Source organism: Mobula hypostoma, chromosome 13 (assembly GCF_963921235.1).
Source record: "Mobula hypostoma chromosome 13, sMobHyp1.1, whole genome shotgun sequence".
Lineage (NCBI taxonomy): Eukaryota > Metazoa > Chordata > Chondrichthyes > Myliobatiformes > Myliobatidae > Mobula > Mobula hypostoma.
The window spans coordinates 43,219,836-43,241,230 of NC_086109.1; the positions used below are offsets into that span (position 1 = coordinate 43,219,836).

Sequence of the window (21,395 nt, forward strand, 5' to 3'; positions counted from 1 at the left end):
AGGGGAAAGATAAAGGGGTAGGGGAGGGGAAGCAGAGAGGTGATAGGCAGGAAAGGTGAAGAAAGAATAGGGGAAAACACAATGGGTAGTAGAAGGAGGCGGAACCATGAGAGAGGTGATAGGCAGCTGGGGGAGGGGGCAGAGTGACATAGGGATAGGGGAAGGGAGGGGGAGGGAATTATCGGAAGTTGGAGAGTTCTATGTTCATACCAAGGGGCTGGAGACTACCTATACGGTATATGAGGTGTAATGAGGTTTTCCGTTCCAGGACATCTCAAATGTCCTCTTTCTTTAAGGATCATGGTTTCCCTTCTGCCATCATCAATGATGCCCTCACCCGCATCTCCTCCATTTCCCGCACTTCGGCTCTCACCCCATCTCCCGCTACCACAACAGGGACAGAGTTCCCCTTGTCCTCACCTACCACCCCACCAGCCTCCGGATCCAGCACATTATGCTCCGCAACTTCTGCCACCTTCAACAGGACCCCACCCCAAGCACATCTTTCCCTCTCGTCCCCTCTCCGCTTTCCACAGGGATCGGTCCCTCCGCGTCTCCCTGGTCCACACGTCCCTCCCCACGGATCTCCCACCCGGCACTTATCCCTGTAAGCACAAGTGCTACACCTGTCCCTACACCTTCTCTTTTGCCACCATTCAGAGCCCCAAACAGTCCTTCCAGGTGAGGCAACACTTCACTCGTGAGTCTGTTGGGGTCATCTGTTGCTTCCGGTGCTCCCGGTATGGCCTCCTCTACATCGATGAAATCCAACGCAGATTGGGGTACTGCTTCGTCGAGCACCTCCACTCCGTCCGCCAAAACAGACAGGATCTCCGAGTAGCCACCCACTTCAACTCTGCTTCCCACTCCCATTCAGGTATGTCCATACATGGCCTCCTCTACTGCCATGATGAGGCTAAACTCAGGTTGGAGGAGCAACACCTCATATACCGTCTAGGTAGTCTCCAGCCCCTTGGTATGAACATAGAATTCTCTAACTTCCAGTAATTCCCTCCCCCTCCCTTCCCCTATCCCTATGTCACTCTGCCCCTCCCCCAGCTGCCTATCACCTCCCTCATGGTTCCGCCTCCTTCTATTACACATTGTGTTTTCCCCTATTCTTTCTTCACCTTTCCTGCCTATCACCTCCCTGCCTCCCCTCCCCCACCCCTTTATCTTTCCCCTTACTGGTTTTTCACCTGGAACCTCCCTGCCTTCTCCTTCCCACCCTCCCCTACCTTCTTTATAGGACATCTGCCCCTTCCCTCTACAGCCCTGATGAAGGGTTCCGACCCGAAATGTCGACTGACCTTTTCCACGGATGCTGCCCGACCTGCTGTGTTCCTCCAGTGTGTTGTGAGTGTAGCTGTGTCCCGATGATCTTCTGTGCGCTAGAGATGACCCGCTGAAGTGCTTTCCTATCAGCTGCTGTACAACTGAGATACCACACAGAGATGCAGTATGTTAAGAGCAGTAAAAGCTCACCAGCATCTGTTCAGGTAGACCAGCTTTCTTCAGTGTCCTGAGGAAAAACAAGCGTTGCTGTGCTTTCTTAACTATTGTAGTGGTGTTAGTAGACCATGTAAGTTCTTCTGAGATATGTATTCCCAGAAACCTGAAACTGGACACTCTCTCCACTATGTCTCCGTTAATGTAGACTGGAGCGTACTCGTCATCCCGTGACTTTCCAAAATTGATAATTAGCTCCTTAGGTCATGCACTTTGGTAGAAGGAATAAAAGGGTTGACTATTTTCTAAATGGAGAGAAAATACAAAAAACTGAAGCACAAAGGGACCTGGGAGTCCTTGTGCAGGATTCCTTAATGGTTAATTTGCAGTTTGAGTCTGTGGCAAAGAAGGCAAATGCAATGTTAGCATTCATTTCAAGAGGACTGGAATATAAAAGCAGGGATGTAAGGTGAGACTTTATATAGGACTGGTGAGACTTCATTTGGCGTATTGTTAGCAGTTCTTCTGCTTATCGTAGAAAGGATGTGCTGAAACTGGAAAGGTTTGAAAGGAAGTTGAAGAAAATGATTCCAGGATGGAATGGCTTGTCATTTGAAGAGTGTTTGATGGCTCTGGGCCTGTATTCACTAGAATCCAACAGAATGAGGGATGAGATCATTGAAACTTATTGAATGGTGAAACATCTTGATAGAGTGGATGTTGCCTCAGGTGGGAGGGTCTAAGACCACGAGACACAGTCTCAGAACAGAGGATTTTCCTTTTAGAATGGAGACGAGGAGAAATTTTTTTTGTCAGAGAGTTGTGAATCTGTGGGATTCTTTGCCACAGGCAGCTGTGGAAGCCAAGTATTTATGTGTATTTAGGGCAGAGGTTGATAGATTCTTAACTGGTCAGGGCATGAAGGGATACAGGGAGAAGGCTTGATATTGGGGCTGAGAGGAAAATTGGATCAGCCATGATGAAATGATGGAGTAGACTCGATGGGCCAAATAGCCTAATTCTGCTGCTATATCTTATTGGTCTCTTATGCTTACACGTCCCGCTCAGTATGTGCACAGATTAAAAACCAAAGCACTGAAGAATTGGCCTGCAATTACTGTAATGCTCACATAGAATCTATCAAATTGTTTGCTGCTGGCTTTGCCATGTCACTTGCAGTACTGTGGTACTGTGAAACTTGATCTTATAACAACATCTAAAGCATTCATACACATTTGCTTCATTGGCAGTGATATATAGACTACTAGCAGTGGTGACATCTCCATAATTATAGAACATAAAATATAGAATAGTATAGCATAGTACAGGCTCTTCGGCCCACAATGTTGTGCCCACACTCAAACCCTGTCTCCCATATAACACCCCACCTTAAATTCCTCCATATACCTGTCCAGTAGTTTCTTAAATTTCACTAGTGTATCTGCCTCCACCACTGACTCAGGCAGTGCATTCCACGCACCAAGCACTCTCTGAGTAAAAAACCTTCCTCTAATATCCCCCTTGAAATTCCCACCCCTTACCTTAAAGCCATGTCCCCTTGTATTGAGCAGCGGTGCCCTGGGGAAGAGGCGGTGGCTATCCACTCTATCTATTCCTCTTATTATCTTGTACACCTCTATCATGTCTCCTCTCATCCTCCTTCTCTCCAAAGAGTAAAGCCCTAGCTCCCTTAATCTCTGATCATAATCCATACTCTCTAAACCAGGCAGCATCCTGGTAAATCCCCTCTGTACCCTTTCCAATGCTTCCACATCTTTCCTATAGTGAGGCGACCAGAACTGGACACAGTACTCCAAGTGTGGCCTAACCAGAGTTTTATAGAGCTGCATCATTACATTGCGACTCTTAAACTCTATCCCTTGACTTATGAAAGCTAACACCCCACAGCTTTCTTACCTATCCTATCTATCTGTGAGGCAACATTCAGGGATCTGTGAACATGTACCCCCAGATCCCTCTGCTCCTCCACACTACCAAGTATCCTGCCATTTACTTTGTATTCTGCCTTGGAGTTTGTCCTTCCAAAGTGTACTACATCACACATCTCCGGGTTGAACTCCATCTGCCACTTTTCAGCCCACTTCTGCATCCTATCAATGTCTCTCTGCAATCTTTGACAATCCTCTACACTATCTACAACACCACCAACCTTTGTGTCGTCTGCAAACTTGCCAACCAACCCTTCTACCCCCACATCCAGGCTGTTAATAAATATCACGAAAAGTAGAGGTCCCAGAACAGATCCTTGTGGGACACCACTAGTCACAATCCTCCAATCTGAATGTACTCCCTCCACCATGACACTCTGCCTTCTGCGGGCAAGCCAATTCTGAATCTACCTGGCCAAACTTCCCTGGATCCCATGCCTTCTGACTTTCTGAATAAGCCTACCATGTGGAACCTTGTCAAATGCCTTACTAAAATCCATATAGATCACATCCACTGCACTACCCTCATATATATGCCTGGTCACCTCCTCAAAGAACTCTATCAGGCTTGTTAGACATGATCTGCCCTTCACAAAGCCATGCTGACTGTTCCTGATCAGACCATGATTCTCTAAATGCTCACAGATCCTATCCTTAAGAATCTTTCCAACAGTTTTCCCACCACAGACGTAAGGCTCACTGGTCTATAATTACCCTGACTATCCCTACTAACTTTTTTGAACAAGGGACAACATTCGCCTCCCTCCAATCCTCTGGTACCATTCCTGTGGACAAGGAGGACATAAAGATCCTAGCCAGAGGCTCAGCAATCTCTTCCCTCGCCTCGTGGAGCAGCCTGGGGAATATTCCGTCAGGCCCCAGGGACTTATCCGTCCTAATGTATTTTAACAACTCCAACACCTCCTCTCCCTTAATATCAACATGCTCCAGAACATCAACCTCACTCATGTTGTCCTCACCATCATCAAGTTCCCTCTCATTGGTGAATACCGAAGAGAAGTATTCATTGAGGACCTCGCTCAATTCCACAGCCTCCAGGCACATCTTTCCACCTTTATCTCTAATTGATCCTACCTTCACTCCTGTCATCCTTTTTTTCTTCACATAATTGAAGAATGCCTTGGGGTTTTCCTTTACCCTACTCGCCAAGGCCTTCTCATGCCCCCTTCTTGCTCTTCTCAGCCCCTTCTTAAGCTCCTTTCTTGCTTCCCTATATTCCTCAATAGACCCTTCTGATCCTTGCTTCCTAAACCTCATGTATGCTGCCTTCTTCCACCTGACTAGATTCTCCACCTCACTTGTTACCCGTGGTTCCTTCACCCTACCATTCTTTATCTTCCTCACCAGGACAAATTTAACCCTAACATCCTGCAAGAGATCTCTAAACATTGACCACATGTCCATAGTACATTTCCCTGCAAAAACATCATGCCAATTCACATCCGCAAGTTCTAGCCTTATAGCCTCATAATTTGCCCTTCCCCAATTAAAAATTTTCCTGTCCTCTCTGATTTTATCCTTTTCCATGATAATGCTAAAGGCCAGGGAGCGGTGGTCACTGTCCCCCAGATGCTCACCCACTGAGAGATCTGTGACCTGACCTGGTTCGTTACCTAGTACTAGATCTAGTATGGCATTCCCCCAAGTCAGCCTGTCAACATACTGTGACAGGAATCCGTCTTGGACATACTTAACAAACTCTGCCCCATCTAAACCCTTGGAACTAATCAGGTGCCAATCAATATTAGGGAAGTTAAAGTCACCCATGATAACAACCCTGTTATTTTTGCACCTTTCCAAAATCTGCCTCACAATCTGCTCCTCGGTATCTCTGCTGCTACCAAGGGGCCTATAGAATACTCCTAATAGAGTAACTGCTCCCTTCCTGTTCCTGACTTGTACACATACTGACTCAAAAGAGGATCCTGCTACATTACCCACCATTTCTGTAGCTGTAATAGTATCCCTGACCAGTAATGCCACCCCTCCTCTCCTTTATGACATGTTAACAGTTGATAAATATTAATTTTTATGGTTGATTAATTGATTGATTTCAGAGTCTCAGTCCATTTATGCTAAGACTCTAATTCATGGCTTTGTCAACCTTAATTGAACCCTAAGGAACCGAAGTCTTCAAAATTTTGTTGCTCACACATAGTGTTCTTTACATCCAAATGTCCCTCACTCACTTGATCTGTCTTCACCAGTAGCTCAGTTGATGGTACTCTGGTTTGAATGAGGCTGCTGGTCCAAGCCTGTTCCAGAGACTTGAGAGCATATACAAGCCATGATACTTGGGAAATATTGTATTATTGGAGGCAACATATTTTGGATATGACATTAAACAAGGGTAGTAATCCAAGATGAACTCAGTCAATTCCATTCCCCAAAGTATTTCTAGAGTATTTTTTTACACCTTAAGCATTCATTCTCATTTGAAAGTGGCAGTAATCCTTGTGCCTTAAGGAAATCAATTCCATTTAATGACAGCTCATTGAGTGAAAAGGAATTCCTTGTCATGTTGATTAAAAGTGCTCAAGTAACTTGGGTTTTGATGACAGGAGAACTGCAGAAGTGGGCTTTCAAAAGCAGTTTGTCAGAATGTTGAAGTCCATAAGACAAGCATGCCACTAGCAACATGGATGGGGATATGCCCTGCCCTTTAAATTGAGGTCCTCTAATTCTTCACCCTCCCATCATGGGGATAATTTCTTTTCATTCATTTTGTCAAAATTATTTGTAATATGTATACCTGTACCAAATCACTTCTCATCCTCTAAGAATAATTAGCTTCTCCGGACCCTCAAAACCATACAACAAGCTCTTTTCTGCACCTTTTCTAGTGCTTTCACGTCTTTCAAGATGCGGTGACTATAACTGGATGCAAAATTACAGCTGTGAAACAGTGTTCATAGAGCTGCAACAATGTTTCTCGAAAGTCTGTTAGCATGACAATTTGCAGCACCAGCAACAGGGGTTTAATTCCACCACTGGTTGTAAGGAGTTTGTATATTCTACCTGTAACATTGTGTGTTTCCTCCGGGTGGTCCAGCTTCCTCCCACATTGCAAAGAGACGCGGGTCAGTGAGTTGTGGGCATGCTATGCAAGCACCAGAAGCATGGAGACGCTTGTGGGCTAACCCCAGCACGTCCTCGGAATGTGTTGGCCCTAGACACACTTCACTGTATGATTTGATATACATGTGACAAATAAAGTTAACCTTCCTTCGTTATCAAAATCTTTCTATTTTACGCTCTGACTTCTTTCCTCTCACGAACACTTCCTTACCCTGTCCTACCCTGTCAATATATGTGCTCTTCTATTTTCTGACTCTATTCTTTTCTGTCCTTCAGATATGCTGGTTGTTATGTGAATAGTCAACTGCAAGTTGTCTCTATTGTACATGGCAGATGAGAGCATCAAATGTGAGGAAAGTGGTGACAGGTAAATGAATCAGGAATGGAACTGACGGGATTGCTCTGAGAAACATTACAGAGTTGCTACATTGAAAGATACATTAGTTAGGCACAACATGCATTTAATAAAAATACTGGGTTTCCTTCATTAATCCTGAATTTGACTATCAATATCATTTTCAGCAAAAATTCAGATTACTCTATAGAATAACAGCTGCGAAGTTGTTGAATTTATCCTTCGTTGAGCTGGGGACAGAACACGAAAGAGATCCCATTGGTGCCTGTAAGCAGCTGGTATGTTTGCCCCGTGACTGCGTGGCTGTACTCCGGGTGCTCTGGTTTCCTCCCACAGTCCAAAGACATCCCAGTCAGTCGCTTAATTGGTCATTGTAAATTGTCCTGTGATTAGGATAGGATTAAATTGGGGGATTTCTGTGCAGCTCGGCTCGAAGGGAGGACGTTGTATGCCAGCAAGTAAGTAAGTAAGTAAATAAATAAATAATAAATTTAAAAAAGCAAGACCAATGAGGCTGAGGCAAAGTACAACCACTGGCATGGATCTATTGATCCAAATTTCTTTCTCTGTTTTGTAAGACTTTCTGTAGTCTTATGACTCCATTAATAATGGTCTCAAAGTAGTAGTTATTAGAGATTGCCAACGCATAATTATTTGGGACATAAGCTTAGCCTGAATAACCAGCAGCTTCAGCTAAAGATACAGGCTGTACTATGTTCTAAACTTCATTTATGCCTTCAAAAATACATTGGGATTCAATAATCTTAAGGCCTCTGTGAAGATGTGTGGGCGAATTTTGTTCTTGACAGCTCACTCTCTGATTAGTCATATGCTGCAAAAATAGGCTGCTTTTCAAGGTTATGCTGGCCATTAGAACTCCTGCAGGTGATAAATTGAATTGGAGGATTGCCTGTGAATATAAAAACCAAAGGAAAGGATATAAAAACCTAACACCATGCCGGCATATCATCGTTGAATGCTAATTCACACATTTTGTATAGCTTGGGAAGATAAAATTTTATTACAATATAAATGAGCATATTTTATTTTGAGCTGCAACATAATATTCAGGATTTAGCATTAGCTGTTTTCATATCACAGAGTGCAGAATTGGTTATTAAACCTTCACTAACGTGGTGAAATGATTCTGGTTGTGCACCAGTACAAACTATATTGCACAATTTAGGAGTGAAGGGAGTTTATTCAGGATTAGACAAATGTTCAGAACCAATCCTGAACAGAGAGAGAGGGAGTCAAATCCTCCTGTAGTTTCAAACTGTAGCTGCTGCAAGGCCGACCATAAAGTTTCAATATGATACATTATAGTGTTAGCGTGGTTCCAAGCTGGTCCTCAGCTCTCCCTTGAAATTAAACTTCCACCAGTACCCTGTTGCTTGTGAGTGAAGGGTCAGTGAATGATTGTTCTCCTTGAGAAGAAAGCAATGTAAACATTGCAATATAGTGTATACCCACATTCAAAATAGCAGTCCCAAATCTGCAGCTGCACTGCAGCCTTATGTAGCTGCAATGAATATGGCCAGACAGTATTAATCCCTCCACTTCTTTTTGATCAAAGATATCACTCATTGATAAAAAAAAAGGCAATCCTCAACCTAGAACATAAGATAAGAAAACAGGAATAAGTCAAATGACTCCTCAGACTTGTCCCACCTTTCAGTAGGATCTGATCTGATGCTGGCCCAAACTCCTTTTTCCTACTATCCCCAGTAGTCTTATCATCCTTGCTGCCCAGGTATCACTCTCAGACTTCATTAAATTCAATGACTTCCTCACAACTAATGTGGGGTAAAGAATTCCAAGGAATTCTCAGCTACATCTGAAATGGGCAACCCCTGATACTGGAACAGTGCCCCGAAATTCTGAAGATTCAAGATTGTTTAATAGAAACATAGAGACATAGCAAATAGGTGCAGGAGTAGGCCATTCGGTCCTTCGAGCCTGCACCGCCATTTATTATGATCATGGCTGATCATCCAACTCAGATGTCATTTCTAGTACCCAAGTGTAAAGACGAACAGATTAATTGTTATCCAATACAGCACAAAAAACACCAATAAGGTAAAGTACACAATAATAAGTATATATGTTGCTTATATACATAGGCTGATTATATGTCCATAAAGAGATGCTAGGCACAGAAAGTGACTCTGACCAGAAATGATAAAACAGTGGTGGTGGTGGGGGGGGGGCAGTGTGGAGTGGTGGATTAGTGGGTGAAAGTGTTGATCAGCCTTACTACTTGGGGAAAGTAACTGTTTTTGTGTCTGGAGTTCCTGGCATGGACGCTACTACATAGCCTCCTCCCTGGTGGGGGTGGGACCAACAGTGCATGACCAGGGTGGGTAGGATTCTTCATGATGTTACTGGCCCTTTTCCGACACCTTTCTGTATATATGCCCTTGATGGCAGGTAGGCTGCCAGTGATACGTTTGGGCAGTTTTAACTACCCGTGGTAGACCCTTCCTGTCCACCACAGTACAGTTTCCATACAATGAGGTGATGCAGCACGTTACGATTCTTTCTACTGTGCATCTGTAGAAGGACATGAGTATAGATGTGCAAAGTCCAGCTCTCTTCATCCTCCTCAGAAAGTAGAGGCATTGGTGAGCTTTCCTGATTGTGTAGGATGTGTTCTGGGACCATGAAAAATTGTGCAAGATGTGCACTCCCATGAGTTTGAAACTGTTTTTGAGAGGAAACATCTTCTCAGTGTCTAAGCTGTCAAACCGATTCAGAATGTTATAGTTTCGTATGATCAGCTCTCATTCTTCTAAATCCCAATTGGCTACGGACCCAACTGACTGAACATTTCCTTGGAAGTCAACACTTTAATCTCAGGAATCAATCTTCTGATTTTTTTTTTTTTGGAATGCCTCAAATACAGAACAACACAAGTTTGTTAGGCTTTAGGGACAGGGTTGAGGGGAGTTAGAGTTAAGTCGGGGGTGGGGGGTAAATGAACAGTCAGAAGAGGAGCTGGAGTCCAAGTTGGAGCACTCTGCAGTAGAAAGCCAGTGATCCCCCATGGTCAATGACTGAGGATGCTGAGCCCCATTGGTGAGGGATGATGAGCCCTCAGGTTGGTGACTCCCTCTGAGCCAGCGAGACCCTGAAAAAGAGGTCCATGCAGACAGGAGGCACGAGGACCAGTGACGCCCCTGATCAGCAAATCTCAGGGTCTGAGGTTCATGCGAGCCTGGAGTTTGAAGCCCAAAGTTCAAAGCCTTGTGATTGGCAATCTCTGGGTCAGTTCAAAGCCTTGTGATTGGCAAGCCCTGGGGTCAGTTCAAAGCCTTGTGATTGGCAATCTCTGGGTCAGTTCAAAGCCTTGTGATTGGCAATCTCTGGGTCAGTTCAAAACCTTGTGATTGGCAATCTCTGGGACAGTTCAAAGCCTTGTGACTGGCAAGCTCTGGGGTCAGTTCAAAGCCTTGTGACTGGCAAGCTCTGGGGTCAGTTCAAAGCCTTGTGATTGGCAATCTCTGGGGTCAGTTCAAAGCCTTGTGATTGGCAATCTCTGGGGTCAGTTCAAAGCCTTGTGATTGGCAATCTCTGGGTCAGTTCAAAGCCTTGTGATTGGCAAGCCCTGGGGTCAGTTCAAAGCCTTGTGATTGGCAATCTCTGGGGTCAGTTCAAAGCCTTGTGATTGGCAAGCTCTGGGTCAGTTCAAAGCCTTGTGATTGGCAATCTCTGGGTCAGTTCAAAGCCTTGTGATTGGCAATCTCTGGGTCAGTTCAAAACCTTGTGATTGGCAATCTCTGGGACAGTTCAAAGCCTTGTGACTGGCAAGCTCTGGGGTCAGTTCAAAGCCTTGTGACTGGCAAGCTCTGGGGTCAGTTCAAAGCCTTGTGATTGGCAGTCTCTGGGTCAGTTCAAAGCCTTGTGATTGGCAATCTCTGGGTCAGTTCAAAGCCTTGTGACTGGCAAGCCCTGGGGTCAGTTCAAAGCCTTGTGATTGGCAATCTCTGGGTCAGTTCAAAGCCTTGTGACTGGCAATCTCTGGGGTCGACAGTGCAAATTGAAACCCAAAGTTTGTAGATCGAAGCCGAGCCCTGATGGTCGAAGCCCCTGGGTCAACGTGTCCAAAAGTGAAAGGCGTTATGTCTGTGAGCCTGAGCCAGAGGCATCCTGTGCTGGGGCTGGAGTCCTGTCCACGTGTGAGTGGGTGCAGGGAGAGTGGGAAAGGGACTTGATTTGCTGTTGTTTTGTTGTTGTTGCTTGTGTTGATATGCTGCACACTATGTTGACAGCAGAATGTGGGCAACACTTGTGGGGCTGCCCCCAGCATAACTTTAGGTTGTGTTGGTTAACGCAAACAGTGCATTTCTCCATATGTTTTGATTACATCTGATTACACTTACGGGCTGCCACCAGCATAACCTTAGGTTGTGTTGGTTGTTAACGCAATCAATGCATTTCCTTGTCTGTTTAGGTTACATCTGATATATAAATGAATGTAGAAATGTAGAAAACCTACAGCACAATACAGGCCCTTCGGCCCACAGAGTTGTGCCGAACATGTCCCTACCTTAGAAATTACTAGGCTGACCTATAGCCTTCTATTTTACTAAGCTCCATGTACCTATCCAAAACTCTCTTAAAAGACCCTATCGTATCCACCTCCACCACCGTTGCCGGCAGCCCATTCCACGCACTCACCATTCTCTGAGTAAAAAACTTACCCCTGACATCTCCTCTGTACCTACTCCCCAGCACCTTAAACCTGTGTCCTCTTATGGCAACCATTTCAGCCCTGGGAAAAAGCCTCTGACTAACCACACGATCAATGCCTCTCATCATCATATACACCTCTATCAGGTCACTTCAAGTCACTGTCGCTCCAAGGAGAAAAGGGAAATGTGACTCAGTTCTTGATGAATTGTAATAAAGTCCATTTGTCACACTGTTAACAGTAAAAACTGAACACAGAAGCTGTGCACCTCTTGTTCTAATGACTGCATGCCAAACACTCCTACCAAATTATACAGAGGCAGGCAAACGTTTGGGCACCCCTGGTCATGCCAAACACTCCTACCAAAATATACAGTGGCATGCAAAAGTTTGGGCACCCCAGTCAAAATTTCTGTTATTGTGAATAGTTCAGTGAGTAGAAGATGAACTGATCTCCAAAGGTCATAAAGTTAAAGATGAAACATTTTTTTCAATATTTTAAGCAAGATTAGTGTATTATTTTTTTTGTACAATTTTAGAGTGAAAAAAAGGAAAGGAGCACCATGCAAAAGTTTGGGCACCCCAAGAGATTTGAGCTCTCAAACAACAGGAATACTGCAGATGCTGGAAATTCAAGCAACATACATCAAAGTTGCTGGTGAACGCAGCAGGCCAGGCAGCATCTGTTGGAAGAGGTACAGTCGACGTTTCAGGCTGAGGTCCTGACGAAGGGTCTCGGCCTGAAACATCAACTGTACCGCTTCTGAGAGATGCTGCCTGGCCTGCAGCGTTCACCAGCAACTTTGATGTGTGTGATTTGAGCTCTCAGATAACTTTTACCGAGATCTCAGACCTTAATTAGCTTGTTAGGGCTATGGTTTGTTCACAGTCATCGTTAGGAAAGGCCAGGTGATGCAAATTTCAAAGCTTTACCCTGATTCCTCAAACCTTGTCTCAAAAATCAGCAGCCATGGGCTCCTCTAAGCAGCTGCCTAGCACTCTGAAAATTAAAATGAATGATGCCCACAAAGCAGGAGAAGGCTATAAGAAGATAGCAAAGCGTTTTCAGGTAGCTGTTTCCTCAGTTCGTAATGTAATTAAGAAACGGCAGTAAACAGGAACAATGGAGGTTAAGTTGAGGTCTGGAAGACCAAGAAAACTTTCCAGAGAACTGCTCATAGGATTGCTAGAAAGGCAAATCAAAACCCCCGTTTGACTGAAAAAGACCTTCAGGAAGATTTAGCAGACTCTGGAGTGGTGGTGCACTGTTCTACTGTGCAGCGACATCTGCACAAACATGACCTTCATGGAAGAGTCATCAGAAGAAAACCTTTTCTGCGTCCTCACCACAAAATTCAGCATCAGAAATTTGCAAAGGAACATCTAAACAAGCCTGATGCATTTTGGAAACAAGTCATGTGGACTGATGAAGTTAAAATAGAACTTTCTGGCCGCAATGAGTAAAGGTATGATTGGAAAGAAAAGGGTGCAGAATTTCATGAAAAGAACACATCTCCAACTGTTAAGCATGGGAATGGATCGATCATGCTTTGGGCTTGTGTTGCAGCCAGTGGCACGGGGAACATATCATTGGTAGAGGGAAGAATGAATTCAATTAAATACTAGCAAGTTCTGGAAGCAAACATCACACCGTCTGTAAAAAAGCTGAAGATGAAAAGAGGATGGCTTCTACAACAGGATAATGATCCTAAACACACCTCAAAATCCACAATGGTCTACCACAAGAGGCGAAAGCTGAAGGTTTTGCCATGGCCCTCACAGTCCCCCAACCTAAACATCATCAAAAGTCTGTGGATAGACCTCAAAAGAGCAGTGCATGCAAAACGGCCCAAGAATCTCACAGAACTAGAAGCCTTTTGCAAGGAAGAATGGGTGAAGATCTCCCAAACAAGAATTGAAAGACTCTTAGCTGGCTACAGAAAGCATTTACAAGCTGTGATACTTGCCAAAGGGGGTGTTACTAAGTACTGACCATGCAGGGTGCCCAAACTTTTGCTTCGGGCCCTTTTCCTTTTTTGTTATTTTGAAACTGTAAAAGATGAAAATAAAAAAGTAATCTTGCTTAAAATATTAAAGAAATGTATCATCTTTAACTTTATACCTTTTGGAAATCAGGTCATCTTTTACTCGCAGTAACAGAAATTTTGACCAGGAGTGCCCAAACTTTTGCATGCCACTGTACCAGGCAATGAGATTTTTAACTTATTTCAATTGACAAAATTGAATCATCCATACAAATACATTTCTGGCTGCCTCCAGCATTAGCCAGCGTCATATTGTTACTGTCTGGAGTATAAGGCATCAATGACTTTGTTTCAAAAATATGGTTAGGAATTATTCTTGTTCTGTATGCCCTGCCATTGGGCAGGTGTGTATTGGCATCATCATTTTGCTGTTATTTGTTTAATGTTGGACAAGACCAATTAATGAACCCACTTGAATCTATAAGACTGACCTTTCTAAGATTCATGTTACACATCCATGTCCTGCATCTTGTCAGACTTTAGGTTTGTTACAAACAGAGGGAAATTTGACAATCATCCCTATATCATTCAGAATGAGAAATTCACCCATACAAAACGGAAACATTACCTTGAAATACTGGAAATACATTCTTTATTCAGGATGACATTATAAGTGAGGTCCAAGCAAGTCATGTTGCTCTTGAAAATCATATTTTCAGCCTCTCTGATGATGTTAGTGTAAAACCAAATGGAGAGATCATTCTCCAACACTGACATCTTGTAAGCTGCAAACTATTGCCCGAGCATTAGTGCAGCATAAACATTACACCATGACTAAACTGGCTATTTCTTTAAAAAGCTCTGGACTCTGGATACTGACACATGCTTGAAAGATTTGAAACCTTTATCTCACGTTTAGCCACAGTGGTTAAGAATAATTCCTTACCTGTGTTTGTCAGAAATATCTGTTAAACTTTGGCAAGAAGCAATTCCTGACTACTGTAATGCAGTAAATTATCTTCAGGTTTTGGTATCAAATTCTGAATCAGGATGCCAATCTCATGCATCAGGTCAGACTGAAATATAAACTGACAATGTAATAATATGCTGATGAACAATCCTTGGTTATGATCATCTGAAACTGAAGATGAAATCCTAATTGTGCTTCATCAGAGACAAGCGAACTATCATTATCATTTAATCTTGAACCATGAAGTGAGATTAATGTCAGTATGTCCATTGTTACTGTTTAGTGACAAAGACAAGCTATCAAAAAGAATTCATCGCTCTTCAAGCTCCTCAAAAACAAGAGACAGTTACTATTTACTTCAAGAGGAGAAAGACCACATTCACTAATTCAGTGAGAAAGGTTGCAATTATCGAGACTACCATAAAGTATCCAGGGATCAAAAATCATAGACAAATATGATGTGTAATAAAAATCTATGATGCCCAAGTTAAGCAGCAATTACAGATTACTACACCTCATTACACATGGTCCCTGTGCAGCTGTTTAGATATTATAATATCTTAATCCCAGTTGAAATCTATTCAAGACCTTCAAAAGGCGATGCCTCAAAAAGGCAGCATCCATCATGAAGTTCCACCATCACCCAGGACATGCCCTCTTCTCATGAGAGCCTGAAGACACACTTTTAAAGTAAATTCAACTGAAGGTAAATTTATTATCGAAGTACATATATGTCACCATATAAAACTCTGAGATTCATTTTCTTGCAGGCATACACAGTAAATCCAAGAAACACAATAGAATCAATGAAAGACCACACCCAACAGGACAGACAAACAACCAATGTGCAAAAAGCAACAAACTGTGCAAATACAAAAGAAAAAATAACAAATAAATAAACAGTAAATATAGAGAACATAATATGAAGAGTCCTTGAAAGTGAGTCCATAGTTTGTGGGAACAGTTCAATGATGTGATCAGTGAAGTTGAGTGAAGCCAACCCTTCTGATTCAAGTGCCTGATAATTGAGTGGTAATAACTATTCCTGAACCTGGTGGTGTGAGTTCTGAATCTCCTGCACCTTCTTCCTAATGGCAGCAATGAGAAGAGAGCATGGCCCGGATGGACGGGGTCCTCGGTGATGGATGCTCCATGTAGATGTGCTAAATGGTGGGAAATGCTTAACCCATGATGGTCTGGGCTGTTTCTACGGCTTTTTATAAGATTTTCCATTCAAGGACTTTGGGTGTTTCTATAGCAGGCTATGATACTCTCCTGAACCAGTAAATATACTCTACACCACCCATCTATAGAAGTTTGTCAAAGTATTAGATGTCATGCCAAATCTTTGCAAATCTATAAGGAAGTAGAGATGCTGCCATGCTTTCTTCAAAACAGCTGGGCCCAGGACAGATCCTCTGAGGAATTTAAAGTTGCTGTCCCTCTCCACCTCTGAGCCCCCAATAAGGACTGGCTCAGAGACATGTGGTTTTCTCCTCCTGAAGTCAATAATCAGCTCCTTGGACTTGCTGACATTGAGCGAGAGGTTGTTGTTGTGGCACCACTGAGCCAGATTCTGAATCTTCCTCCTTCTGCTGAATTGTCTCCACCTTCGATTAGGCCAATGACAGTGGGGTCGACAGCAAACTTAAATATGGTTATCAGATCTATGCTTAGCCTAACAGTCATAGGTATAGAGTGAATAGAGCAGGGGGCGAAGCACACAAACTTGTGGTGCACCTGTGCTGATGGAGATTGTGGAGGAGATGTTTTTGCCAATCCAAACTGACTGGGCTCCGCAAGTGAGGAAATCGAGGATCCAACTGCACAAGGAAGTATTGAGGGGAAGGGTGTGAAACTTACTGACCAGGTGCCCCAGGGTTGAGTGAAGACCCAATGAAATGGCATCATATTACAATCAAGGAACGTGTTTGTAGCCCAGATATTGAACTTTTTGCTGTTGGACTCCCACCATATTCTGCCGAGATGCAACACTGGGCATCATGGGAGGTTGTTCCTGCCTGTGGCCATCGAACTTTGCAGCTCCCCCCATGGAGGGTCAGACACTCTGAGCCAATGGGCTGGTCCTGGACTTATTTCCATCTGGCACAGTTTGCATATTGTTGTTTGATTGTTTGTGGTTTTGTATTGCTATATTTATGCTCTATTCTTGGTTGGTGTAGCTGTAACGGAACCCAATTTCCCTCGGGATCAATAAAGTATGTCTATGTCTATCTACTGAGGACCTGTTGTGATGGTAGGCAAATTGGAGCAGATCCACATCACTTCTCAGGTGGGCTTTGATATGTTTCATCACCAACCTCTCAAAACACTTCATCACAATGGATGTAAGTGCCGCTGGACGATAGTCGTTGAAGCATTTTGCCACATTCTTCTTAGGCATGCTTGAAGCAGTAGAGTACTTACAGCTGTCGAGTATCCTTCAGTGATTCAAGTTTGCTCTGGAATTGCCATTTCACACATGAGACGGCTTTCTACAGATCTTACCTGGACCTCTTTTATCTTACTTGGTCACCAGATGTGAATGTCACTGATCTCAGTCTTAGCAAATTGCAGATTTCATCGTTCATCCAGGGTTTCCAGTTGGGAAAGACTAAATGATTTTGTGGGGAGACACATGTCCATGACTGTTTTTATAAAGTCCATGTCAACCATGGAGTATTCATTCAGCTCCACTGTTGAGTCCCTGAACATAGCCCAGTCCACCGAATTGAAACAATCTCTGCCTCCTGCAAACACCTCTTTGTCGTACTTATCTCTGAAGCCCTGCTCTTTAATCTCTGCCTGTGTTTAGGCAGGAGAAGGACAGCTAAGTGTTCAGATTTTCCAAAATGTGGTCTAGGCATGGAATGGTCGCATTTCTAATCATAGTGTAGCAGAGGTCAAGTGTGGTAGGACCTCTGGTGCTGATAATTGAGCAGATATTTTGTCAAACAAGCCTGATTGATGTCTACAACTATGATTTGAACTCCAACAGGGTGGGCTGTTTTTTGTTTGATGATGGCAGTATTCAATATCTCAAGGTGCAGAGGGACTTAGGAGTCCTTGTGCAAGACTCCCAGAAGGTTAATTTACAGGTTGAGTCTGTGGTAAAGGCTGCAAATGCAATGTCGGCATTTATTTCAAGGGGAATAGAATATAAAAGCAAGCAGATAATGCTGACCCTTAATAAGACACTAGTCAGGCCGCATTTGGAGAATTGTCAACAGTTTTCGACCCTATATCTCAGAAAGGATTTGTTGTCATTGGAGAGAGTCCAGAGGATGTTCACAAGGATGATTTCGGGAATGAAGGGGTTAACATATGAGGAGTGTTTGGCAGCTTTGGGCCTGTACTCGCTGGAATTTAGAAGAATGCGGGTGATCTCACTGAAACCCACCAAATGTTGAAAGGACTTAGATAAGGTGGATGTAGAGAGGAAGTTTCCTATGGTGGGGGTATCCAGAACTAGAGGGCACAGCCTCAGAATTGAGGGGCAACCTTTTAGAACAGAGATAAGGAGGAAATTTTTTAGCCAAAGAGTAGTGAATCTGTGGAATGCTGTGCCACAGAATGTGGTGGAGGCCAAGTCGGAGGGTATATTTATAGCAGAAGTTGATAGTTTCCTGATTGGTCAGGGCATCAAAGGATATGGTGAGAAGGTAGCTGTATGGGGTTGAGTGTGATCCAGGAACAGCCATAATAGGCAGAATGACCTAATTCTGCTCCTATGTCTTACTTAAGTGCCTAATTAACATTGGCTTCTTGTGGTATGTAAACTACAATCAGGATCAGGGAGGAGAGTAAGTAAAGTGGTTGGCACTTAATCATTAGATGTTCCGTGAGACACAGAACACAGCAATTCCTCATTTCCCTCCAAAATAGCAATCTTGCCCTTTGGTTCTTAATGTTGTTCTCCAGCAGCTATACATTTGCTAACAAGATGGTGGGTAGAGGAACTTACATTACTTGACATTGCAGTCTGGCTTGGCAGTCTTCCCCTCTTCTGGCCATTGCAATTATCTTTGTCCCCTTAAAGGTGCTGTACCAGCATGCTTGAGAGTTAAATTCACCGAGTCCTTCGTGAAATAGCCAGTATATCGAGACTTTTCAAATTATGTCGCTTAAAAGGAAATTACAAGCTGCAAGCTGCAGTGAGAGAAGTATATTTAGAAGTTTTGTAAGCTGCCTGCAACACGTTGCCATGGCTCACCAGCACCATCTTTCTTCAGTCAACGTGTCAGGGATAGCTTCTTCCCTTCCACCATCAAATTTCTGAATGGACAATGAACCCATGAACACTTCCTTAGTATTTTTCCCTCTCTTTTTGCACTACCTGGTCAATTTAATGTTCTATTTTGGATATACTTTTACTGTAATTTATAGTTTTTATTACTATGTATTGCAATGAACTGCTGCTGCAAAACAATAAATATCACGATAGATGCAGTGATGTTAAACATAATTCTTACTCTGATATTCTTAATTTTACTATAAATTAGAAAATAAGCAGTACTATGAATGACGTACAGTTTTGCCATGTATATCCTGTGCTTAATTTGACATTTTTTTTGTTTGAAGTCAGGCTTATTTATAACTAAGGAGATGAGGACTCCCCTGGAGCTAGCAGGAACAGTCTTATTCAACTCAGCCAAGCAGAGAAATGCGTGGTGCAAATACTTCAATAAAGGTTTGAATGATGAGCTAGCATCTATGCAAGGAAGAGGTTTTCCATAGCTATAAGTTCAAAGTGAGGACCATAGTCTCTATATACAGGATAAAACATTTAGGGCGAAAACAAAAAGAAAGGTCTTCAACCAGAGGGCAGTGAACAAGTGGACTAATCAACCATGGAGGACATAGCAGCCAAGTCCCAACACACTTAAGGAAAAAGATAAATTTCTAGGTACAAATTGCATCAAGGGTATAGAAAGAGTGAGTTAATATGGTACTGAGATGGATGTTCTGCAATGATCATATTGAATGGCAGAGCAGGCTTGAAGTTTTGAGTGAGAAATTCTGCTCTGAATTACCTGCAGTTCTATTACTCAACTGGTTCTAAACTATCACAAATGAAAATTCTCCTTCATACAATCAACTTGAATGGAGCATTGGATAGAATGAGGGATTCTCAATTTTCTAGATCGTCCAGAGTTTCCAAGAATCTAAAAGCAATTTTCTAGACACTGCAGAAAGAAGAATATTCATCAGGGTATTAACATAACTGTGCATTACTTCCTTTGCATGATTTCACTTTAGTTACTAAAAAAAAGGGATAAATAACTTAGCAATTGGTAGATTTGGAAAGAGGACTCAGTGTGATGAAATCATCAGGAATTTCAAACAAGCCATAAGAAATAATAGCTTAGCTTCAGAATCGTCATTCGATGCTCATGAAAATGTTATGCCTTGTATGAAATGTAGCTAAGCTTTAACAATGCGCTAAGGTAAAGGGAAAACTGATAACCTTTGTATTGCCTGTGTTATATGAAAGTGTTTTTTGTATTAACTTTTAAGCCAAATAATGATATTATTGCTTATTCCCTAATTTGAACTGGATATCCTGACTTTAACTTAATTCCCTGTTCATGAAAATAATGTGCTTTTCACTTCCTTGTTTACTGGTTGAGAAAAATACTGGTTGCTTAGCCTGTTAGATGACAGATTCTTTTTACTTGACACTCAACTTCAGAAGAAATTTCTACACTGCCAGGATGACTCAATATTTGTAGGAAACTTGTATTTTTTTTAGTTAATGATGACTAGTGTTACACTTCTGCCAATGACAAAATTCATCTTAATAATTAGCGTTCCACAACAGGTAAATAAAGCCTGATAAAGTGGAATACTAATTGGAAATTCTAAACCATCAGAACAAGTCACTCAATCGGTTGTCAACCTACAACATAAGAGAATCTCTGTAAACTTAATATCACTTGTATTTAATTGAGTTTGATTTGTTTTTTTAAAGGAAAGAATTTAATCTATTAATACATTACTGCATCAATTGAAGAAAGCAAATGCAAGGAAAGATATTCAGAGTTAATACTATGATTGTTGACTCCATTTGATAGAAATGAGAGGAAGTGAGAAGTAGATAAACCAGACAGTCAATCCTACCCTAACCAAACAATGCTGATCTCAAGGAGAGGATTTCAACAAATTTCAATAGTTTCATCAGTACTCAAATACAGAGCTGAACTCAAGTAAGTTTGTAACAAACAGGCTTGAAGGAATTTGTTCTTACCTCCTGGTTGGCTGAAGACAATTGCTCTTCCAGCGTTGATACCCTCTCCAGAGCAACTCGGAGTCGCTCACGAACCTTGTGGAATTAAGAATAGCAAATGTATTCAGGCATTTTGTAGTTCATCACCTCAGTTAAAATTAATAAAATTGGTGACTTGAAAAGTTATGATTAAAGCAAGAGTACAAAAGTAACAAATGTGTTAACGAATATCAGGGCCCAACTTCACACCAACACCCACCAATGGTAGCAATTTACCTAACTCACTTCAATGCTGTGAGGAGCAGTTACGTGCAGTTTTAGTTAGAAAACATTCTTTGTACTCAATCAATAACTTGCATAAATGTAGAACACCATTATCTAAAAATTATGGGACTTCTGAAAATCACAATGAATGACCATTTTCCATTAAGTACGCATAGCAGAATAGAGTAACTACTGCCACTCACAAACCTAGATGGTTATTCCTCAGTTGACTTCAAGACTCTGAATGAGTATACAACTGATACTTGACTTTATCACACCGGAGAACAAAGCCCATCACAGAACAGCATGCTTAATACAAGTCCGACTGTGAATCACAACATAAGAAACTTTATTTCCAATGCTGTCACAAATTTGAACTTGAATTTGAGAACTAAATCTCCTGAGA

General features: G+C 42.5%; 1 protein-coding gene across 11 annotated transcripts in view; it reads right to left on the minus strand.

Annotated features, from left to right (window-relative positions):
- ppfia4 (PTPRF interacting protein alpha 4) overlaps positions 1 to 21,395 on the minus strand; it is a 774,853-nt gene that overhangs the window by 153,157 nt on the left and 600,301 nt on the right. For all 11 annotated transcript variants that reach the window (XR_010020122.1, XM_063065583.1, XM_063065586.1 and 8 more), the window contains exon 4: positions 20,747 to 20,821. Coding sequence is in view for 10 of the 11 variants with exons in the window: in XM_063065583.1 (XP_062921653.1) it covers positions 20,747 to 20,821 (75 nt within the window). In the remaining variant the exon portion in view is untranslated. The remainder of the gene's footprint in view (positions 1 to 20,746; positions 20,822 to 21,395) is intronic.